Source organism: Zalophus californianus, chromosome X (assembly GCF_009762305.2).
Source record: "Zalophus californianus isolate mZalCal1 chromosome X, mZalCal1.pri.v2, whole genome shotgun sequence".
Taxonomy (NCBI): domain Eukaryota; kingdom Metazoa; phylum Chordata; class Mammalia; order Carnivora; family Otariidae; genus Zalophus; species Zalophus californianus.
Window position 1 is genome coordinate 72008684 of NC_045612.1, and position 18713 is coordinate 72027396.

Below are 18713 nucleotides of genomic sequence, written 5' to 3' on the forward strand. Positions count from 1 at the left end.
TGATGCGGGACTCGGAGCCGAAGGCAGACGCTTAACCATCTGAGCCACCCAGGCACCCTGGCCTTTGCTTTTTAAAAGATATCCAAATTCAATGAAAAGTAAACAAAGATCCATTTCTTTTTTTTAAAAAAAGATTTTATTTATTTATTTGAGAGAGACACAGCGAGAGAGGGAACACAAGCAGGGGGAGTGGGAGAGGGAGAAGCAGGCTTCCCGCTGAGTAGGGAGCCCCATGCCGGGCTCGATCCCAGGACCTTGAGATCATGACCTGGGCCAAAGGCAGACGCCTAAGGACTGAGCCAGCCACCCAGGCGCCCCAACAAAGATCCATTTCAAGAGAATGAAAGCCTTATCACAGGAAAGAAGAGGGGAAGACAAGACCCTTATTAAAGCAAGACGTAATTATTAGCTCAAGACTTTGTGATTCAATAACAGTCTAGGTACAAATAGAAATGTAAATTGCATTTTCAACTCAATTCCATTTATCTGACACAAAACCTGAGGTAGAAGAAACATTAGAGATCATTTTGCACAGTCCCCTTATTTTACAGATCAGAAAATTGAGGCTCAAAGAGATTGACTAGCATAAGATCATTCAGCTAACTTAAAGATAAAGTGAGAACTAGGACACCCGGGTGGGCTCAGTCGGTTAAGAGTCCAACTCTTGATTTCAGCTCAGGTCATGATCTCAGGGTTGTGAGATCGAGCCCCACGTCAGGCTCCATGCTCAGGGAAGATTCTCTCTCTCTCCCCCCTCCGCCCCTCCCCCACAAAAAGATAAAGTAAGAACTAGAACCCAGGGCCTTGGCTCCCCCTCCAAGATGATTCCCATAGGATTTAATGACTTAGCATTTATACATATACACACACACAAAATATATGTGTATATTTTTATACATATATACACATTATTTATACATACATTCTTAACATAAGGAAGCAAAAACTGTGTTTTTTCAGTAACAATGACAGGCCCAAATTATTCTACTTCTCCTATTTCTCTTTAAAACAAAACAATTTCCCTATTATAGAATATAAGGCTAAAGCTTTAAATAAATCAACAGTGTAAATAACAGGGTCAAGATTTCAACAAGCAATACAATGAATTAAAAGGAAATCTCAAAGAGCTATAACTAAATAAATAATTCACTCTTATTCCTATATATTATTATTGTCATTCTATCCTATCAGGAAAACTGATGTTTTTTGTTTTTAAAAATTTTTATTATTTATTTGTCAGAGAAAGAGAGAGAGAGCGCGCACAAGCAGGGGGAGTGGCAGGCAGAGGGAGAAGCAGGCTCCCCGCCAAACAAGGAGCCCGATGTGGGACTCGATCCCAGGACCCTGGGATCACGACCTGAGCAGAAGGCAGACGCTTAACTGACTGAGCCATCCAGGTGTCCCCAAAAAACTGATGTTTTATAGGATTTTGTCTCAAACCATCTAACAAGGAAAAGAAAGCACCTGCCTAGCTAGGTGCAGAATGCTTTGCCAACTCTAGCTACTATGTCCCTGGGCTACATGGGAGATAGAAAACCCCCAGCACAAACACACATATCTGTATATAAAGTTCAGCCCAGTAGGCAAAACTGGAAAGAAAGCTAACGTTTTTTTCTCTTCTAAGTTTCTCTCCTAAGTTTACAAACAAACTTTAGGGCTGGCCTAAAAGGTAAAAGGGTGCAGCCACTTTGGGAAAAAGTTTGGCAGTTCCTCCAAAATGTTAAATGTTAAGTTACCTTATGACCCAGCAATTCCATTCCTAGGGATGTGTGTGTATGTATATATCTCCAAGAGAGTTGAAAACATGACCACACAAAAACTCGTCTATGACTGTTCACAGGAGTATTCGTAATAGTCAAAAGGCAGAAACAACTGAAATGTTCGTAAGCTGATGAATACAGGAACAAAATGTGATAAAGCCATAGGATGGAATATTATTCATCCATAAAAAAGGAACGAAGTACTGATACATGCTACAACATGGATGAACCTAGAGAACATTATGCTAAATGAAAGAAGGCAGACACAAAAGACTACATATGGTATGATTCCATTTATATGAACCGGCTGGATAGAGTAACTTTATAAAAATAGAAAGTAGATTAGTGGTTGCCTAGGGCTAGGGGAGGGGAGAAGTTGGAGGAAATGGGGAGTGACTGCTAATGGGACAGGGCTCCTTTTAGGGGTGAGGAAAATGTTCTAAACTTAATTGTGGCGACAGCTGCACCAGTCTGAACATTCTAAAAAACACTAAACTGTATGCTTTAAATGAGTGAATTGTTGGGTATGTGAATAAGCTGTGGGGCTTTTTTTGTTTGTTTGTTTTGGGGGGGTGGGCCCTATCACTTTTATCAGGTCAGCATTCCTAGCTAAAATTATCTACACCCAAGGCTTCAGCCCCTCCACCCCTCAGTGATAAGAGTGAAAGGTAGTCCCCTATCCTCCTGGTTCCCTCGAATCACCTGAGTAATAACGTAGTTGTCCTGCTCTGGTCTCGAGTCAATTTAGAAAAGAAATAGGGTGAGAATCAAATCAGGGGATGGAGCAAAGCAAAAATGAATGGGAAACAATAAGCACATGAAAAGATGCTCAATGTCACTAGCCGCTGGGGAAATGCAAATGAAAACCCCAAAATATTATTTCAGACTCACCAGGATGGCGAAAATCAAAAAGACTGACACTAACAAGGGTTGGTGAGGATATAGAGAAAGTGGAACCCTCACTGCTGCTGGGACTGTGAGGTTGGTGTAGCCGCTATGGAAAACAGCCTAGCCATTCCTCAAAAGGTTAAACATAGAGTTGCCATATGATCCAGTAAGTATACATACCCAAAAGAAATGGAAACACATGTCCATGCAAAACTTTGCATACGGATGCTCATAGAGCATTATTCATAACAGACTCGAAGTGGAAACAACCCAGTATCTGTCAATTGATGAATGGATAAACAAATTATGTTGTATGCATATAATAGAATATTATTCAGCCAGAAAACAGAAATGAAGCCCTGGTACATGCTACAACACGGATGAACCTTGAAAACACTATGTTAAGTGAAAGTAGCCAGTCACAAAAGACTACAATTATATGAATCCATCTATATGAAATGTCCAGAATAGGCAAATCCATTAAGAGAAAGGAAGTAGATTACTGGTTGCCTAGTACTCAGGGGGATGGGGAGTTGGGGCAGGGGGGTGGTTACACCTAAAGGGTACAGTTTTCTTTCTGGGTTGGTGAAAATGTTCTAAAATTGATTGAATTGATGTGAATATTCTAAACACTACTGAATTGTACCCTTAAATGAGTGAACTACAAGGTCATAAAAAATGAATGACAAATACTCCATTTCACTCGAAGAAATGAGAAATGCCTACTTACTGAATTAATATTCTTAAGCCTGCACACATCTGCTACTATGTCAAAGCAAACCAGCTCCCATCTTTTTGTTCCTCCTGGGTTCCCCCACATTATCATTCTATAGTAGTCTTCCAAAGCCCACTTTCTTTTTGTAGGAATCTGTAGGTCTCCCTCAGGCTTCCAGCAGCCCCTCTACTCCCTGGTTACTTCCTCCTTTGGTACAGGAGTTTGGGGCCATCAAGACTAAAAAGCTGACATTTGGCAGTTGGTTTTACCCCATTTGTTAACAGCTCCTGGCACCTGGAGAGTCTCAGAGCATTATCTTTTTCTGTGTCTAGATGTATCTGGGTAGAAAGAGGGGGCTCACAGCTTCTCTGCTGTGATGGGAGGTAGTTGTGGCCTAGAGGCAAAAGCCCTGGACCTGAAGTTCTCAGGAAATCAGACTTCACACTTTGATTCTGCTCTTTACTGGCTGTGGGACCTTGAGCAAGTCACTCAGCCTCTCTGACCCTCACCTTCCTCATCTGTAAATTGGGGATGATACCATCTATCCCACAGGGCTATCCTGAAGATGGATGCTTACAAAACCATCTGGAACATAGAGATACTCACTAATTCGGTAGAACAAACCATGGGACAGGCTCTAGTCTATGTGGGGGGGACACAAGCATGAATACAAAACGAGGTGCCTTTAAACTATTCAGTGCAGAAATGCTGTTAACAGGACTTCATTTTCTGCCTTCCCTATATCAGTCTTCTTTTAGGATAGCAAAAGGAGTTTCAGGAGTTGAATTCTTTGCCTTGGTAAACCTTCACCTCTGTGCTCTCAAGAGAGATCATGCTGATAGGGTAACAGCTATGGTTACATCTTCAATTCTCCAACGGGGGGGAGATGGGATGGTTACTGAACGTCATGGGAAAAATGCTACTTTTATGCTTTCAAGTTATTATCATCACTGATCCTTAATTCTTTCACGAAGGCCTTACCTAAAGGCATTTCCATGGTGAAAGTGTGCTTATTCAGCACTTTAAAGTAACTATGGAAAACAGATTCTCTCTCACTCTCTTCCCCCCTGCCTGTCCAGATTTACATGCCAGGTGAAAATTTCTGGTCATAAAATATCAATTCCCAGTTTAGCTACCTTAGTGACCAATTTCTGGCTCACCTCCTGATTTGGGGCTCAGGTTTTACTCTAAAAACAAAAGGGCTTTCCAGAAAAATACTAGTTCAGCTTATAAACAGAGGCTGAAACAAAGTAACTAGGGGGGAAAAGGTAGGAGATAGCTCCTAAAATAAAATGTTAATAACATGAAGCCCATACTTCCCTTGGTGGAGCAATTCCACAAATCACAGAAAAATATTTTCATTTTATTTTTTTTAAAGATTTTATTTATTTGAGAGAGACAGAATGAGAGATAGAGAGCACGAGAGGGAAGAGGGTCAGAGGGAGAAGCAGACCCCCCGCTGAGCAGGAAGCCCGATGTGGGACTTGATCCCGGGACTCCAGGATCATGACCTGAGCCGAAGGCAGTCGCTTAACCAACTGAGCCACCCAGGCGCCCAATATTTTTCATTTTAGAATAGATTGGGCGAGAGCCTTTGCCAAGAGCCAGTTGTTTTAAATTTTCAATTTGAATTTTGAGCAGGATTATACATGCCCAAGAACATCATGCTATTTTTAGCTAATAGGTAGGATTGCTGTGTCCACAACAGTTTGGGGCAATCAAGAGTGAAACTATTAAATAGCATCTCTCACTGTGGTACCTTATCATTTGGCACTTCTATTTCTATTTTAATATTTTCCAAAGCTTCATCATAAAAATTCTTGTAAAGCACCCATGCTAGGCACAATACAAAGTTCAACTAGATAGACATGGTTCCTATCTTCATTATGTGTTTAACCTACACTGAATAAACCAGATATATGAAAGAATCCCAAGGTTAAAGCATTCCCATCAAGCTGCCATCCAGCCCCTAAGTGCCCAGGAGAGATACACTAGGAAGCAACTGTCCTACACTTAACACCCTTCCAATGCTTGAACCCTCTCTATGTATTAAAAGGGGAGGGGTAATGAACCCGTTCTAAAATTGACTGTGACGCTGGATATACAACGCCGTGGATACACTAAAAGCCAATGAATTGTACACCTAAATGGGTGCACTGTATGCTAAATGAATTATATCTCAATTAAGCCATTAAAAAAAGGGAAAAATTATTCTTACTGATTGTTCTAATTAGTCAAAGCTATTTTTTAAGCTCTCATGCTAAATGATATCTAGCTAAAGACTGCACTGGCTTGGCAATGGAGCTCAGTGGCCACTACGGAGCTCACTCTAATCTACCCCTGGCCATACATCTTTCTTTCCCTAGTCTCTCTTCTTTATTTCCCCAGTTCTTTTCCTGTTGTTCCTCCACTCCAACTAGGTCTTAGGTCTCTCAGGTATTCCCAAGCATGGTTTGTCCCAACTGGTGGACCTCAGACCTAAACCAACTGCTGACCCTTGGCAACTTTCCCTTCATGACCTTAGGCAAATCATGTCCTTGCTCTCCTGTCACTGTTCCGGTTTGCACAAAGACGGGTTGGAGTATGCAAACCTTTCCAGGTCCCACATTCTATGTGAAAATAAGACAAACAACGAACGCTTACATGGTCCGAAACATGCAAAGTCTCTGCCATTTTGGCCAACAGACATATATTTGGATTATTCATTTTGTAAATGGCCATGTAATACAATTTTCCAAAGAACAGTATTTAATATATTCATAAAATGATCAACATGGAGTCCTTATTTTTAAAAGCTATCACTTTATCAAAGAAAATTCAGAGCCCAATACCGAATGCTCGACAGTCCCTCTGGACCTGTCTCTGAGGGTCCATTTTCGAAAAGAACAACAACAAAAAAAGCTTTTTGCATGTTGGGGCCCTGCTGGATTTACCAAAGCAAAGAAAGAAGTTAGGACTGGAGTGGCAGAGCCTTGCCAACAGTGGTTCAACTAAATCCTAAGACAGGCTTTGTGTGGTAGAGAGACCTAACGTAAGACAGCACCTCAACATACATTATAAACTCTCAGAAATACGCACAGAGAGCAATACACGTTGGCAGGAATGAATCCCTTTATCCTGGACAACTTGCAGCTTTTTAGGCAAACCAGTTACATTCTCCCAATAAAACTCATAGAAATATGTAGTCACCAGTTTCCAACATACTACCACCAAATAAATTCACAGTATTGTTTCCATGTGCCCGTGGAACATCACAGAGCAAAACCGAAAGAAACACATCAATTTCTCCTACACACACACACACACACACACACACACACACACAAACACACACCCACCCAAATATGCAAGAGAAACCATTTTCTTTGCAGAACCTACGATTGTCTAAGTTGTGGGCATGACATGATAAATATTGGTTGCTAATAAAAATCAGATGGATAGCTCTCCACTGAGAAGCAAAGAGCACACGCAGAAATAAGAAAACCAACCAACCAACCAACAACCCTAAGGTGTGTTTCTTGTCATTAACTGAACACTAAACATGGAGAGAAATGACTCAAAGTGTCCATTTGCCTCCCTCTTTCCCTTGACCACAGACCAACAAGTTCTCCTGTTAGATGCCTCCCCACACTTCTGCCCCCATCACAGAAGCCTAGAGCAGAAGGTGGCAGGCCCCTCTCTCCTTCCCCTTCAGGCCCTCGCCTTGAGGCACTGAACAGGGGCGGGGGGGGGGGGGGAGGGCGGAAAGGACAAAGGTAGGCTCTTTTCGATCCCTCATCACAGCTCGGCGACAGGACTCCCGGCCTCTCCCGTTCTCACCACGGAACCAGAGCACCTGCCCGGGCGAGGTCCCTTCCCCCACCCTAGTTAACCGGCCCACCGGGCCTAGGTGTCCAAGGAGTCCAGGCGCTGCAGCCCCAAGGGACAAAGGCCGGGCTTACGAAGAGGAGGGGGAGGCGAAAGAAGTCAGGAGCGGTGTGAAAACCCTCGCAAACAAAAGCGGGGCTGGGGCTGGGGCTGGGGGGCTGGGGGTGGGGTCCTGAGACTACCAAGCCAGGCTCGGGGGCTCCCAGAGGTAGCCAGGTTTGGCGGATTAATGCGTGTGGGGGAGGGGGCCGGTTAGAAAATTCCTTGGAGGAAAGGGATTAGGGAGCTGCGGGGACGCTGCGGCCGGCAGGCAGGAGGCTGCGGGGAGGGCAGAGGTCCCGGGGCGTAAAGGGGCACAGGTCGCGAGTGGGGAGAGGTGATGGCAAAGAGGTGAGGGCCACACAGGGCCCAGTGGCGGGAGAGCGGGCGCTCAGCCCCGGGCGGCGCTCCCCTGGGGCCGAGAGGGGCTCTCAGGAGGGGCTCCCGAGCTGCGCACCACACGGGGCTGGGGGCGTGAGGCGGAGGGAGTCCGGCGAGGGCGCAGACTAGTTGGGGGTCAGTGTTGGAAAAGAGAGAGTTTGAGAACAGAACCGTAGAGAGGCCGGGGGCGGGGGGGGGGACTGCGAGGGGGCCTGACCCTCGTCCGCCCCACCTCACCTGGCGCCGGGTCGGAGTCCAGGTCTAGTGCCGAGAAAGCGCCAGCTCCGGCCAGCCCCTCCGTCCCGCGCGGGAGACCACGGACACAAAGCGGGGCGCGCGGGAGGAGGGGAGGAGGGAGGGGGAGGGGGAGGGGAGGGAGGGGAGGGGAGGGAGGAGGAGGAGGAGACGCCTGAGGCGCGCGACGGGGGGGGGGGAGGAGGGGCGCCCGCCGCCCTCCGCCTGGGTCACGGGGCGGGGCGTGCGGCTGGAGGCCGCGGTCGGCCAGCCAATGGCCACCCCGCCGGCCGGCTGGCTGGCTGGGGCGCGCCATCCGGCAGCTCACCTCGGCACCTGGGCCTCGGCTGGCCCCAGCCAATCAAACGCCTTCATTTGCATACCCGGCCCCGCCCTTTCGCCCCAGCCAGGGGCCGGCTCCCCGAGAACACAAAGAAGGCCCCCCGTAGGGGGAGGGGGTCCACTCCCGAGTGCCTACCCCGACGGCCTAGCATCACCTTTTCAGTGCGTTTATGGATCTTTCTCAGTCACCCTGATGAGAGGAAGGAAGTGGGGCTCATAGGGGTTTGGACCAAGATCCCTTAAGAGGTCGCATCGCTTCGCCCTGAGGTCTTTCTACCCGAGTGCTACTCTCCTCCCGTCCCGCCGCACACATTTGCGTCGCTTCGCCTCTGAGCCCTGCACCTCCGCCCCTCTTCCCCCTCCCCTTTTTCCAGTCGCCCCAGTCTCTGTGCTTCCTTCCGTAGGCTGCTGCCCACTACTGGGCTTCCGCTGCACTGCAGCCCTCCTCCGCAGGCTCTGAGCACAGCCTCCGAGAGATGCTTCCAAAGCCGCCCAAACCAGAGAGGAAGAGGTTACTGCCCTATGGCAGAAGGGGCCTGATCGAGAGGCTTTGGTACCTGTGATGGCAAAAAGCCGACACTTTGGTCCAAACTCCCCAAATCATCTTGTCCAACCTTCCATCTCTTACCTTCAGGTCTGTACTGGGCCACAATGGTGACTGACTGACCAGCCCGTTTTAGAGCAGCTGCAGCCTGCTCGTGGGTTGCATTCCTCAGGTTCACGCCATTCACCTGTCCAAAGAGAGGAGCTATGAGCCATCCCCAAAACAAGAAAGGCCGTCCTCTGTCATAGCAGTTAGGAGAGGGAGATGGGTAGCCCATCGCTAAGCCTACTCAGCTGCGTTTCTCAATATCCCATCCTTGCCCCTAAGACGCGACCAAAAGAATATGACATCTCTGGTGTAATAATTATCTTTGTGGGGGTCAAATGCCAACCAGGGTTAAGATCCAGCACACATTCATTTCCTCCTCAAGGATAAGTCTGGGCTCAGTCCCTGGCACTCCCTAAGGTCATCTCTAAAGAGAATATTAAGTTTTCTCCAGCTCAGCCTTCCCCCATCTCAAGAAGCATTCCTTGGAGAAAGCAAGATCTCCCCTCCTCCCTTTCAGATTGGCATGGCTCCCATTATCCCACCCCTCCTTTGTCTCCTCACCGATAAGATCCTGTCTCCCCTGCGCAGCTCCCCACTCAGGTCAGCTGGGCCTCCTGCCAGGATGAAGGAGACAAAAATGCCTTCTCCATCCTCTCCTCCTACGATGTTGAAGCCCAGGCCTGTGGAGCCCTTGTGCAGGATGATCTTGCGGGGCTCTCTGGGGGGAAAGAAGTAGAAGGGTAAGGACAAGGGGGCTATAAACTGTTGTCCCTGTGAGGGCCAGCCTAGGACAAGGCCCATACTGCTGTAGCATGACTAGGTCCCTTTATGTATGATAGCCAGTTGCTTCCTTCCTCTCCCGAAACCTGCTTGGCTGCTGTCTTCTGCCAGGTGCCAAGTTTCTGTTCCTCTTCCCTCCCTTCTTCCTGAGGGCTTGCAGTCAGCTTCCCAGTGGACAGTCCCCTGCTCTCTCAGTTCAACACACCTGGACCCTGTCTGGAGACCATCACCTCAGAGCCCATTCACCCATCCTCTTTCTCCCCAGATTCTCCTATCCCACCACCGGCGTGAGGGACCTGGGCCACGACAAGGGGGACCGGTTAGGGGCACTGGAAATCAGCCTGCGGTTGAGCGCACTCACCATCCGCAAAGTGTACCTACTTCCTTTGCACATGCTCCTCCACAGTCTCAGAATTCCACGCACCAACTGTGACCCCTCCTACCTTCCCCAACCACAGATTTGGTCACGAGCTACTACTAGGTGTGCCCTTGCCAGGTGATGTGGGAGACAGGTAAAGAAATCCCAGGTCCCCAGAAGAAGCTGAGGAGCCTAACTCAAGAGAGTTAACGCATGAAAACTCCCAACTGCGACTAACCATGTTACGTCTGGGGCAGCCCTCTGGAAAGGGTCAGTGTCATCAGGTGAGAGCTACGGCCGCTCGCGTGTATCCACACAACCCGACTCTCAGCACACTTTTCCTGGCCCACCGCCTTCACTCGAAAGCATCTTTCCTCAGAAGAGCCCCAAGTCCAAGACTCCTCCTTTGTTGCTCCCAGTCTTGGGTGCGAGAGGCTCCCGCCCTGAGTCCCGGATGCTCTTCGCTCAAATCCCTCTCTCCTCCTACCTGGCATCCCCTCCAGGCCGCAGCGAGCGCAGAGGCCAGGCCCACCTCTGCGAAGCCCTCCTCCAGGCCGAGGCCGAGGCCGGGCCCAAGCCCAGGGCCAAGCCGGAGCCTGAGAACTTGCGTGCCCTCTCCATGGCTCCTCCAGCCCTTCCCCCCCCACCCCACCCCCCGCCTTCCCCCTGTCCGCCTACCCTTCCGGCTCCACTGCAGCCTACCAGGCCCCACCCCGCCGCAAACCTGTCCCCCGGAGCCCCGGGCCGGCCGGACCAGTTCCACGGCCCGCCGCCGCCGCGGCCGCCGCCAGAGTGGGGCGGGGCCGTTCCCTGGGAGGCCACCGGGCCCGCCGGCCTCCCAGCGTCCCGCCAACCCCGCCGCCTCAACGGCTTTTTTCCTCTAACTTAGAACGCCTGCCGCAGAGGGGCGCAGCAACTGTCTTGGGGAAGGAAGCCCCCGCAGCTTCCACCTCCTCAGCCCCCTACACGCTCCACCCCCCCCAACCCCCGCCTTACTCGCTACTTTCGGATCGGGGCCACACGCTCGGCACTCCCCCTGATGGTGGAACTTGTCCTTGCAGCTCCCTCTGTCCCTCCCTAGGGCCCTAAGGGCTGAGGGAGGGCCGCAGACCCCAAAGAAAAATGATGAAGACTTTCTCCTCTTCTTGGCCATACTACAAGGAGACCCGAGGCTAGCCAGAAACGGATTCCTATCCTCTTCATCCCTAAGTAGGATAAAGGGGTGGCGCGGGGCGGGGGGGGCGGTTTACCTGGTGAAGTCCTCCTCAGCCAGCATGTGCCTAGGGATAGGAGAGTAGCGGGCAGGGGGAACCTGAGGAGGAGCAGGGTAGCTGACCTTGCTCTCCACAGCCCCAAGATAACCCAGGCTGGAATTATGGCTTATGTGGTTGTCAGCCAAGGCAGTAAAAGCTGGAATCAAGAAAAGGAGCGAAAAGTTCAGAGACCACCCCATGTAGGTCCCTACCCCACCCCCGCCAAGGACTGGGGCCCCACACCCCACCTCAGATGCAAAAGCCACCAAGGGATGCTGATTCCTCAGGCCTCTCCTCCCCTCTCCCCCCCACCCCCCACCCCCGGGTTCCTCCTCCACAGTCCCTTTCTGAATCCTGGGCTCACTCCTGTGAGTCTTAGAAAGAGCTAAAGTCAAGCAGTCTACAAAGAAAGGCATGACTAGAGGTGTGACTAATAATAATCCCTCACATCTCTATAGCCTAATACGGTTTTCCAAGGGCTTTCTCGTCCATGATCTCATTTGATCCTTGCAGCAGTCCTATGAGGAAGGCAGCCCATATATCATTAGCTCCGTTTTGCCAAAGAGGAAACTAAAGACAGGTGAAAGGGACCCGTCCAAGGGCACCCAGCTCTAAGGAACGGAGCTGGGCTCCGGACTCAGTTCTCCTGAGCACTAGCGTGCGCGCGCTCTCTCTCTCTCCCTCTCTGAACAGGAGAGTTGAATTCCTTCCCCTCCGGAAACAGGGGGGCAGGGGCTTCAGGCCGGGGGCAGGGCGGACCGGTACGTACTGCTGGCGTAGTCAGGGGGTGCATACATGTCGTTGAGGTGGAGGCTGCCTGGCTTGGCCACCTTCAGATAGACCATGTCAGATGTGTTCTTCAGTGAAGCCACAGCTTCCTCGTGCCTCACATCCTGCAGATTGGTGTTGTTCACCTAGAAGAGGAGAGGCTTTCTTAGGGCTGGCACTGGGGAGAAGGGAGGGCCTCTCCGGGGAACCCCAAAGGTGCCCTTCCAGTGAAATTCAACAGGGCTCTCTCTAACGGAGACCCAGGGTAGTGCTGTGAGAAGTGGAGAAGCATTAGGATAGCAGGGCAGAAGGAAACAGCCTTACTCCTTGCCTGACGCCCCAGGCTGAGGGAGCCCTAGCCATGAAAAGAACGAGGCCCTTGGTATCTGAGTGCACACAACTCAGATGCTGATGATGCTCTTCAAACCCGCCCCCCCCCCCGACAATGCTGGCGGCCCCTGAATGAGGTTCAGGTGGAATGAGAGCCTACTAGCGCCCCACCTCCCCACCCTACCCTACCATTTGGGCATCCCCAAAGGCTGTCTCACCGCCAGCAGCCGGTCCCCGATCTGCAGGCGTCCGTCCTTCTGAGCAGCACCCCCCTCGATGATCTTGGTGATATAGATGCTGTTGTCTCCTGGGATGTGCTGGTTGCCAATCCCCCCGGCAATGCTGAAACCCAGGCCTGGGTGGGGGCCCGAGGGGAGTGGGAGAGAGCCACAAGGAAAAGTTAGAGTGCTCAGTCAATCCCAGACCCAACTCCCCACCGCAGCCAACCCACTGGCCCCATGGGAGCACCCCTCACCACCACCACCCACGGCGGGGAGGGGAGCCCAGACACTAGGCTGCCATCCCCAGGTCAGTAAGGGGGAGTGAGATGGGAGGTCAAGAAAGAAGCCTGTGAGCTAGAGCGGGGCGTCAGGCAAGGAGTAAGGCTGTTCCCTTCCATGTCCTACGGAGCCAACCAGGGGCCTCTGGCCAGAGCACAGGAGCCCAGAGAGGCGCACCTTTGGGCCCTTTGAGCAGGTTGACCTCCATGATGGTCTCGGGCGGGGGCTGTCTCCTCCGCACCACCAACCGCACCACAGGGCCCGCCTCCTTCAGCGCCTCCACGGCCCGGCTGTGCACCACCTCCGACACGTCCACCTCATTCACCCTCAGCACACAGTCATTCACCCTGCGGAGGAAGCCCCGGAGGCATGACACCCTGCCACAGCCCCTCCACCCCCTCTCCCACCTCTTCTTCCTTCCCTCCCCGCCCCTCCCCTGCCCCCTCTGAGATCTAATAAAAGGGTCATCCTGCCGGGGCAGCCCTCTTCCCCTCATGGCCATCCTGCCCCTGCCACCCCCAGCCCAGCTTTCAGGCCACCTCACCCCAGCCTCCCGTCCATGGCAGCTGCTCCACCAGGGATGATCTTGGTAATAAAGATGCCAGGGTCATCGGGGACATGGGGGTTGTCGATGCCACCTGCAATGCTGAAGCCCAGGCCGGAATTGCCCTGCAGAAGGGGGGCAGAGGGGCACAAGCCCGCTCACTCAGAGGGCATGAGGGAGGGTTCTGGATCTCCCCACTTCCCCCCACCCCCCAGAGGCAGGTTCTCCAGGCCTCAGAAGGGGCCACGGCACAGGCCGGCACACAGCTTCCCAGCCTGTGCCGACCGACCGTTCTAGCATAGAGGCCTCAGCAAAGCCATCCCTTCCCCAATTCCCCAGGCCTCAGCGAGCAAGGTCAATTAATATCTGTTAGTTGATTGATTGATGCAGTAGTGGCCTCCAAGAGCCACTGTTCCCCCCCACCCAGTTCTCTCAATCAGGTGCCCCCCCCCCCCACGAGTCTTGAGACTGAGGTCCTGGGCCCTTCCCTTTCCTGGTCTGAACCCTCTCCTCCCCTTTCCTCCCGACCCACTGGCAAACTCACCCGCTCAAGTACTATTTCCTCATACTTGAACATGCCATCGCTGCCATTCACCTAGGGGAAGACACAGGCACTTCCCTGAGTGCTTCCTGCCCTCTCCCCCACCCCCACCCATCTGCCCCCGATCAACCCGCTCCTCCCCCACCCCCCAAAGAGTAGCGGCCCGAATTGACCCCAGGACACCTCTTGGCCACAAATGGGGACAGGCTGACCCTGAGGAGGCCACACCCCTCCCTCACTTCCAGCCATATCCGGCTGACCCCATTTAGCCCAGATCAATTGTCTGGGACTGAGCCAGCCAGTGGTGCACTCACTGAGAGGCTGGGCTCCAGGGCTTCGGGGTTCTCTTAGGAGGGGTGCAGCGCTGGCCTAAGGGGGATGGTGGAAATGGAACATGGTGGGCAAACCACACCACACCTAGCATCCATGGGGGCACACCCAGTGGCCCCGATGGGGACCTATTCCCCTCCTGAACCGTAGCTCACCCTGACTTAGGGATCACAGACTCCCACCATGTCCATGTCAGGACTGGTAGGACAGCAGACACCATCTTGTCCAACCGCCCTCATGTGACAGACGGTGTGACACTGAGGCCCAGAGAGGTCTCCAGGTGCTCTTTTGATTAAATCAAGCTGCCAAGGCCACGGGTGTTTTGGCCACTCACCGCCTTCCCCAGCAGACCTCATGAGAAAAGGAAAGGCGCACCCTTCAGAATACCCCCAGGAACCCTCCCTCCATATCTCCTCTGTGTCCCCAGGAACCTGACTCTTCAAACGGGCGGAAGGAGTCAAAGTCCGAATCCATTTTCTACCAAGGGGCTTTTGATCCTCAACTCTTTGTGTTTCCCAGCAGAAAAAGCCGGGGTAGGATCTGGGTGGGAGTCAGAGGCAAAGCCAGGGGCGGGATGGAAGCGGAGTGGACAAGGTTCCCCAGGAGGGAGAAGCTCATAACCCATGGCCTGACTGGCAGCAGAGTCCCTGGCCTTCAGTATACAGCAGCCAAGGGAGGAGAGGCAAGGGAAGGGGATGGAAGCAAGCATTGTTCTGAGCAACCCACAGAACTGGCCTCCCAGACAAGACATACTTGTGGCCATTGTCAAGTGAAAATGTGAGTGTGGGCAGACAAGTAGTCCCTGCTCCCTGTGCTCCCACTCTCATCCCCAAGAATGGAGGAACTCCCTTGCCTCTCTCCCCAGGTATCCCAGCCCCCCTCCTCCATCTTTCTCTGGCTGCATTGCCCCTTTCCTGACCCCTGGTGTCCTCCTCTGAAGGGAGCTGCAAACCTAGGGTGGGGGCTCCTTCACATGCCCTGCTCTACTCCCCCCCCACACACACTCCATTGCAGCTTTGGCTTGGAGAAACAGAGAGGGCAGGCGGGTGGGGGGGGTGGCCTGGCGAGTCATGCCTCCACCTTTTCAGGGCCTGACCCCAGGACTTTATGCCCCGCAGCCCTGGGAGTTGGTGGGAGGACCTCGGCTGCAGCCCCCGACGGCTTTTCAGAGCCCCGAAACCAAAACAGCTGCCTGAAGTAACATGCAACAGACACGCAGGCAAAAGGACACCCATGCATCTCTCTACGCATCTGGTGTACCATGTGTGCCCACATGTGATAAGTAAGCCATGCTTCCAGCCCAGCTCCAGCGAGAACCAGAGGCTCCAGCCTCCCACTGCCCCGCTCAGGGACCCTGCTCCCTGGACCGGGGGCCATCTGGGGCTCAGCCCTGGCAAAGAAACCTTGACCAACTGGCCCAGCCTTGGGACTGGAACCTGTCTGCCAGTTGAGCAGGATAAGCCTGAGAGAGTGTTTGCAAGGGTAGGGCCCCAGGATACGGGGTGGGGGGGGAAGGAAAAACGGGGACTCACTGGAAAGGGCAAGGAGCCAAGGCAAGGGCCATGGGGAGCAGAGAGTGTGGACAGACAGAAGGCCAGAACTGAGGACTCTTCTCCCTAGGAAGTCCCCACCTTTGCTTCTGAGTGAGAGCACATTCTATCCCCAGAGGAGGACAGAGGCGGCCAGAATGGTCACCAGCTTGGGGCAGGCAGCACCTGCCCTCGACAGCAAAGCCTCTTTCTCCTCTTTCCCTAACCTGGGGGCTGCGGAGCCAAATAAGCAGACAGGCCCTCCGCTATGCATGCCAAGGACCTGGCTCTGCCGGCCCAGCCTCCATTTTGCTGCTTCTCCCACAGATGCTCCTTCCATTTTCTAAGCTGGCAGCTTAGACTGGGAGTAGAATCCGGAGTTGTGCCCAGCACCCAGGGGTTCCCAAGCTGTGCCAAGTCAGGGCTCGGGGGCCAAGTTCTCTCACATCTGGAGGTACCCAAGGGGGACATGCCCCACTGGGGCCAGTCCTGCACCAGGGCAGCTGCCCCTTGCTTGGCTCCAGGCACCATGCCTGCTCTAGAGCAATGAAGCTTGCTTCTGTCCCCCCACCCCCTGCATTTGGGCACCCCCCCCAGAACACACACACTTCAGAGCTGCTGGGACAAAAGAGTCCGTCCTTCTCAGCAGCCTCTCAGCCTTGCTTGGGACGTGTCTCTTGCCTCCTCCCCCTCCCCTCCCTTGCCTGTCAAGCGCCTCTCACCAGGGACAACACACACACACACACACACACACACACAGGCACACGCATGCACACACTTGAGCCACATGCTCACACACACATATACATGTAGCCACACATGCAGGCAAACACAGCTATCCCTGCAGCCTCATCTACAGAGACACCTCCACATTCTGAGAGACATCCCCACATGTCCATGTGCACATTCACACACAAAGGGACTGGGACGGAAAGGGACTCATGGCATTGAGAGATGAAGCTCCACCAGCCGGGCACATGGGCCCCCTCGACATAGATTCACAGGAGCTCCATTGCCTCCCTCCACACACCTTAACATACATACACACATATGTCCCCCCTACGCAGAGCACCATGCCCCCTCCTCCCCTCCTGTGGAGACACACACCACACACAGCCCCCGCAGAACCTCCCGCCCCCCGCCAGACACAGAGACGCTGCTAAACCCCCGCACTGAGACAAACCCAGTTCCCCCCCACAGGAAAATGTGCCCCTCCGCCATACCTTCACCTCCTGACACACACAGCTCCTCCCAATCCCCTCCAAATGGAGACCCCCAAACACACACACACAGGGAAGCATACATTTCCAACCGCCTCTCTTGGCCCAGGTGAAACGCTAGGGCTCAGGTTCTACTGGCTTGAGGCCTCCAGGAACCCCTGCTGCACCCCCAGGCCTCTAGGCCCCCACTCTCCAGCCCCCCCCGGGTTGGCCCACTGTCCCCCCCCCCCCCGCCACTGCTGGTCCATACCTGCTCATACCAGTCCCGGTTGGTACAGGTGCACTCGGGCCACCAGCTGGGGCCACTGCCGTTGAGTTTGGGGGTGCTCTTGCCCGGGACTGGCTTAGGGGGCACTGGCCCCACATCCCGGCCGGTGGGGATGAGCTTGGCCTTGGTGCGGGGGGTGGGGGTAGCCCCCGCCTGTGAGGGCAGGGTCTGCGAGCTGTAGCCCCCATAGCCCGCGCTGGCTCCATTGCCCCCACCTGGCCCATAGGGGTCAGGCACCTGCCAGTCCCCATAGCCAGGAGGCTCGAGGCGCCGCAGGGCAGCCAGGCGGGTCACCTCATAGCACTCGGGGCACTTACAGCAGTGCTGGTGCTTGTGCATGGCACTGCCCCCCGCCGCCCGGACCCCCCAGCCCACGCCGGTTTCCACGCCGCCGCCGCCGCCGCCGCCGCCGCCGCCGCCGCCGGGCTCCCGGGCACACTCACACTGCTCGGACCAGGAAGGGGGGGGCACCCGTGGGGGCGCTCGGGCGGAGCGGGGCCTGGGGCCGGGCGGGCGTCCCGGGGCTTCTGCCCCCACGCTGCCCCGCACCCACGGCTCCCCCTCCAGCACTGGCGGCTCCGTGTCGCCCGTCGTGGCTCCTGGGCCGAGGCCCAGCGGCAAAGAAGAAGCGGGAGCCTGGGCAGAGGCTGGGCGCTGGGAGGACCGCTCCTGCACTGGTCCCCAGGATGGATCTGAGTGGAGTCAAGAGCATCTCTCCCTGGCTCCCTTCTCAGTTGATTCCAGCCAATCAGCGTGCAGAGTCAGGCAGCGGCAGCGGCAGCGGCAGGAATGCTAAACAGCGGCTCCTTAAAGGAACAGAGGCAGTGGCGCCCCCAGGCTCAGCCCCAGTTCCCCAGATATCTGGGGTACCGCCGACCCTAAAGCGGGGACGGGGGATTTGGGCCACGGGGGAGCTCAGCCCCCGATCTGGTGCCCCCACATCTCCAATTTCAGCCCGTCCTCCGCCCACTCCACCCCACCCCACTTCCAAGAGGGAGTTGCAGGGAGATGCTCAATGGGTCCCTGGGCTTGCTCTGAGCTGGGGCTAGCAGAAGTAAAGACTTGAAGCAGCAGAATGGACCAAAGGGACATTGGAGCAGGGCAGGGAAGGTGATCTTTCTTAACGGGGGACCGAGGAAGAGGGCAGCATATATGGCTACTCTCCTGGCAGTGCCTCCACCTCGGGACTATTGTTCTCTCAACCTCTAGGCCTGAAATGACCGCAGTCTCACACTTGACCTGCTTCCATCACTGGTGAGGGACTCAAGCCTAGAACAGGAGGAAAGGAGAGCTCTAAGCTCTTGTCCCTGGCCCACAGGCTCCTGTCTCCTTCGCCCTATTCCCGCATGGTGATGATGGGAGGAAGAACTTCAGGCTGCCAAGAGGAAAGAGAGTCCAGGGCGGAAGGAAAGGGAAGAAGAGATCTGAAGTGAGAGAAACCATTCCAGGGGACCCGGAGAAGAACTTGGGAATA

General features: G+C 53.8%; 1 protein-coding gene across 7 annotated transcripts in view; it reads right to left on the reverse strand.

The window, feature by feature from the left end:
* DLG3 (discs large MAGUK scaffold protein 3) overlaps positions 1–17937 on the reverse strand; it is a 54524-nt gene extending 36587 nt beyond the window's left edge. For 2 of the 7 annotated variants that reach the window (XM_027608794.2, XM_027608793.2), the window contains exons 1-9: positions 17222–17937; positions 13896–13946; positions 13352–13476; positions 12985–13154; positions 12526–12662; positions 11979–12123; positions 11207–11366; positions 9380–9536; positions 8855–8957 (exon numbers count right to left, since the gene is read on the reverse strand). In XM_027608794.2, the coding sequence (XP_027464595.1) occupies positions 8855–8957; positions 9380–9536; positions 11207–11366; positions 11979–12123; positions 12526–12662; positions 12985–13154; positions 13352–13476; positions 13896–13946; positions 17222–17578 (1405 nt within the window). In that variant the 5' untranslated portion in view covers positions 17579–17937. Of the gene's footprint in view, positions 1–7887; positions 8020–8854; positions 8958–9379; positions 9537–10443; positions 10578–10680; positions 10792–11206; positions 11367–11978; positions 12124–12525; positions 12663–12984; positions 13155–13351; positions 13477–13895; positions 13947–17221 lie in introns of those variants that run through there. The other 5 variants (XM_027608791.2, XM_027608795.2, XM_027608798.2 and 2 more) reach the window with 5 other exon arrangements.
* Between the last annotated feature and the right edge of the window lie 776 nt (positions 17938–18713).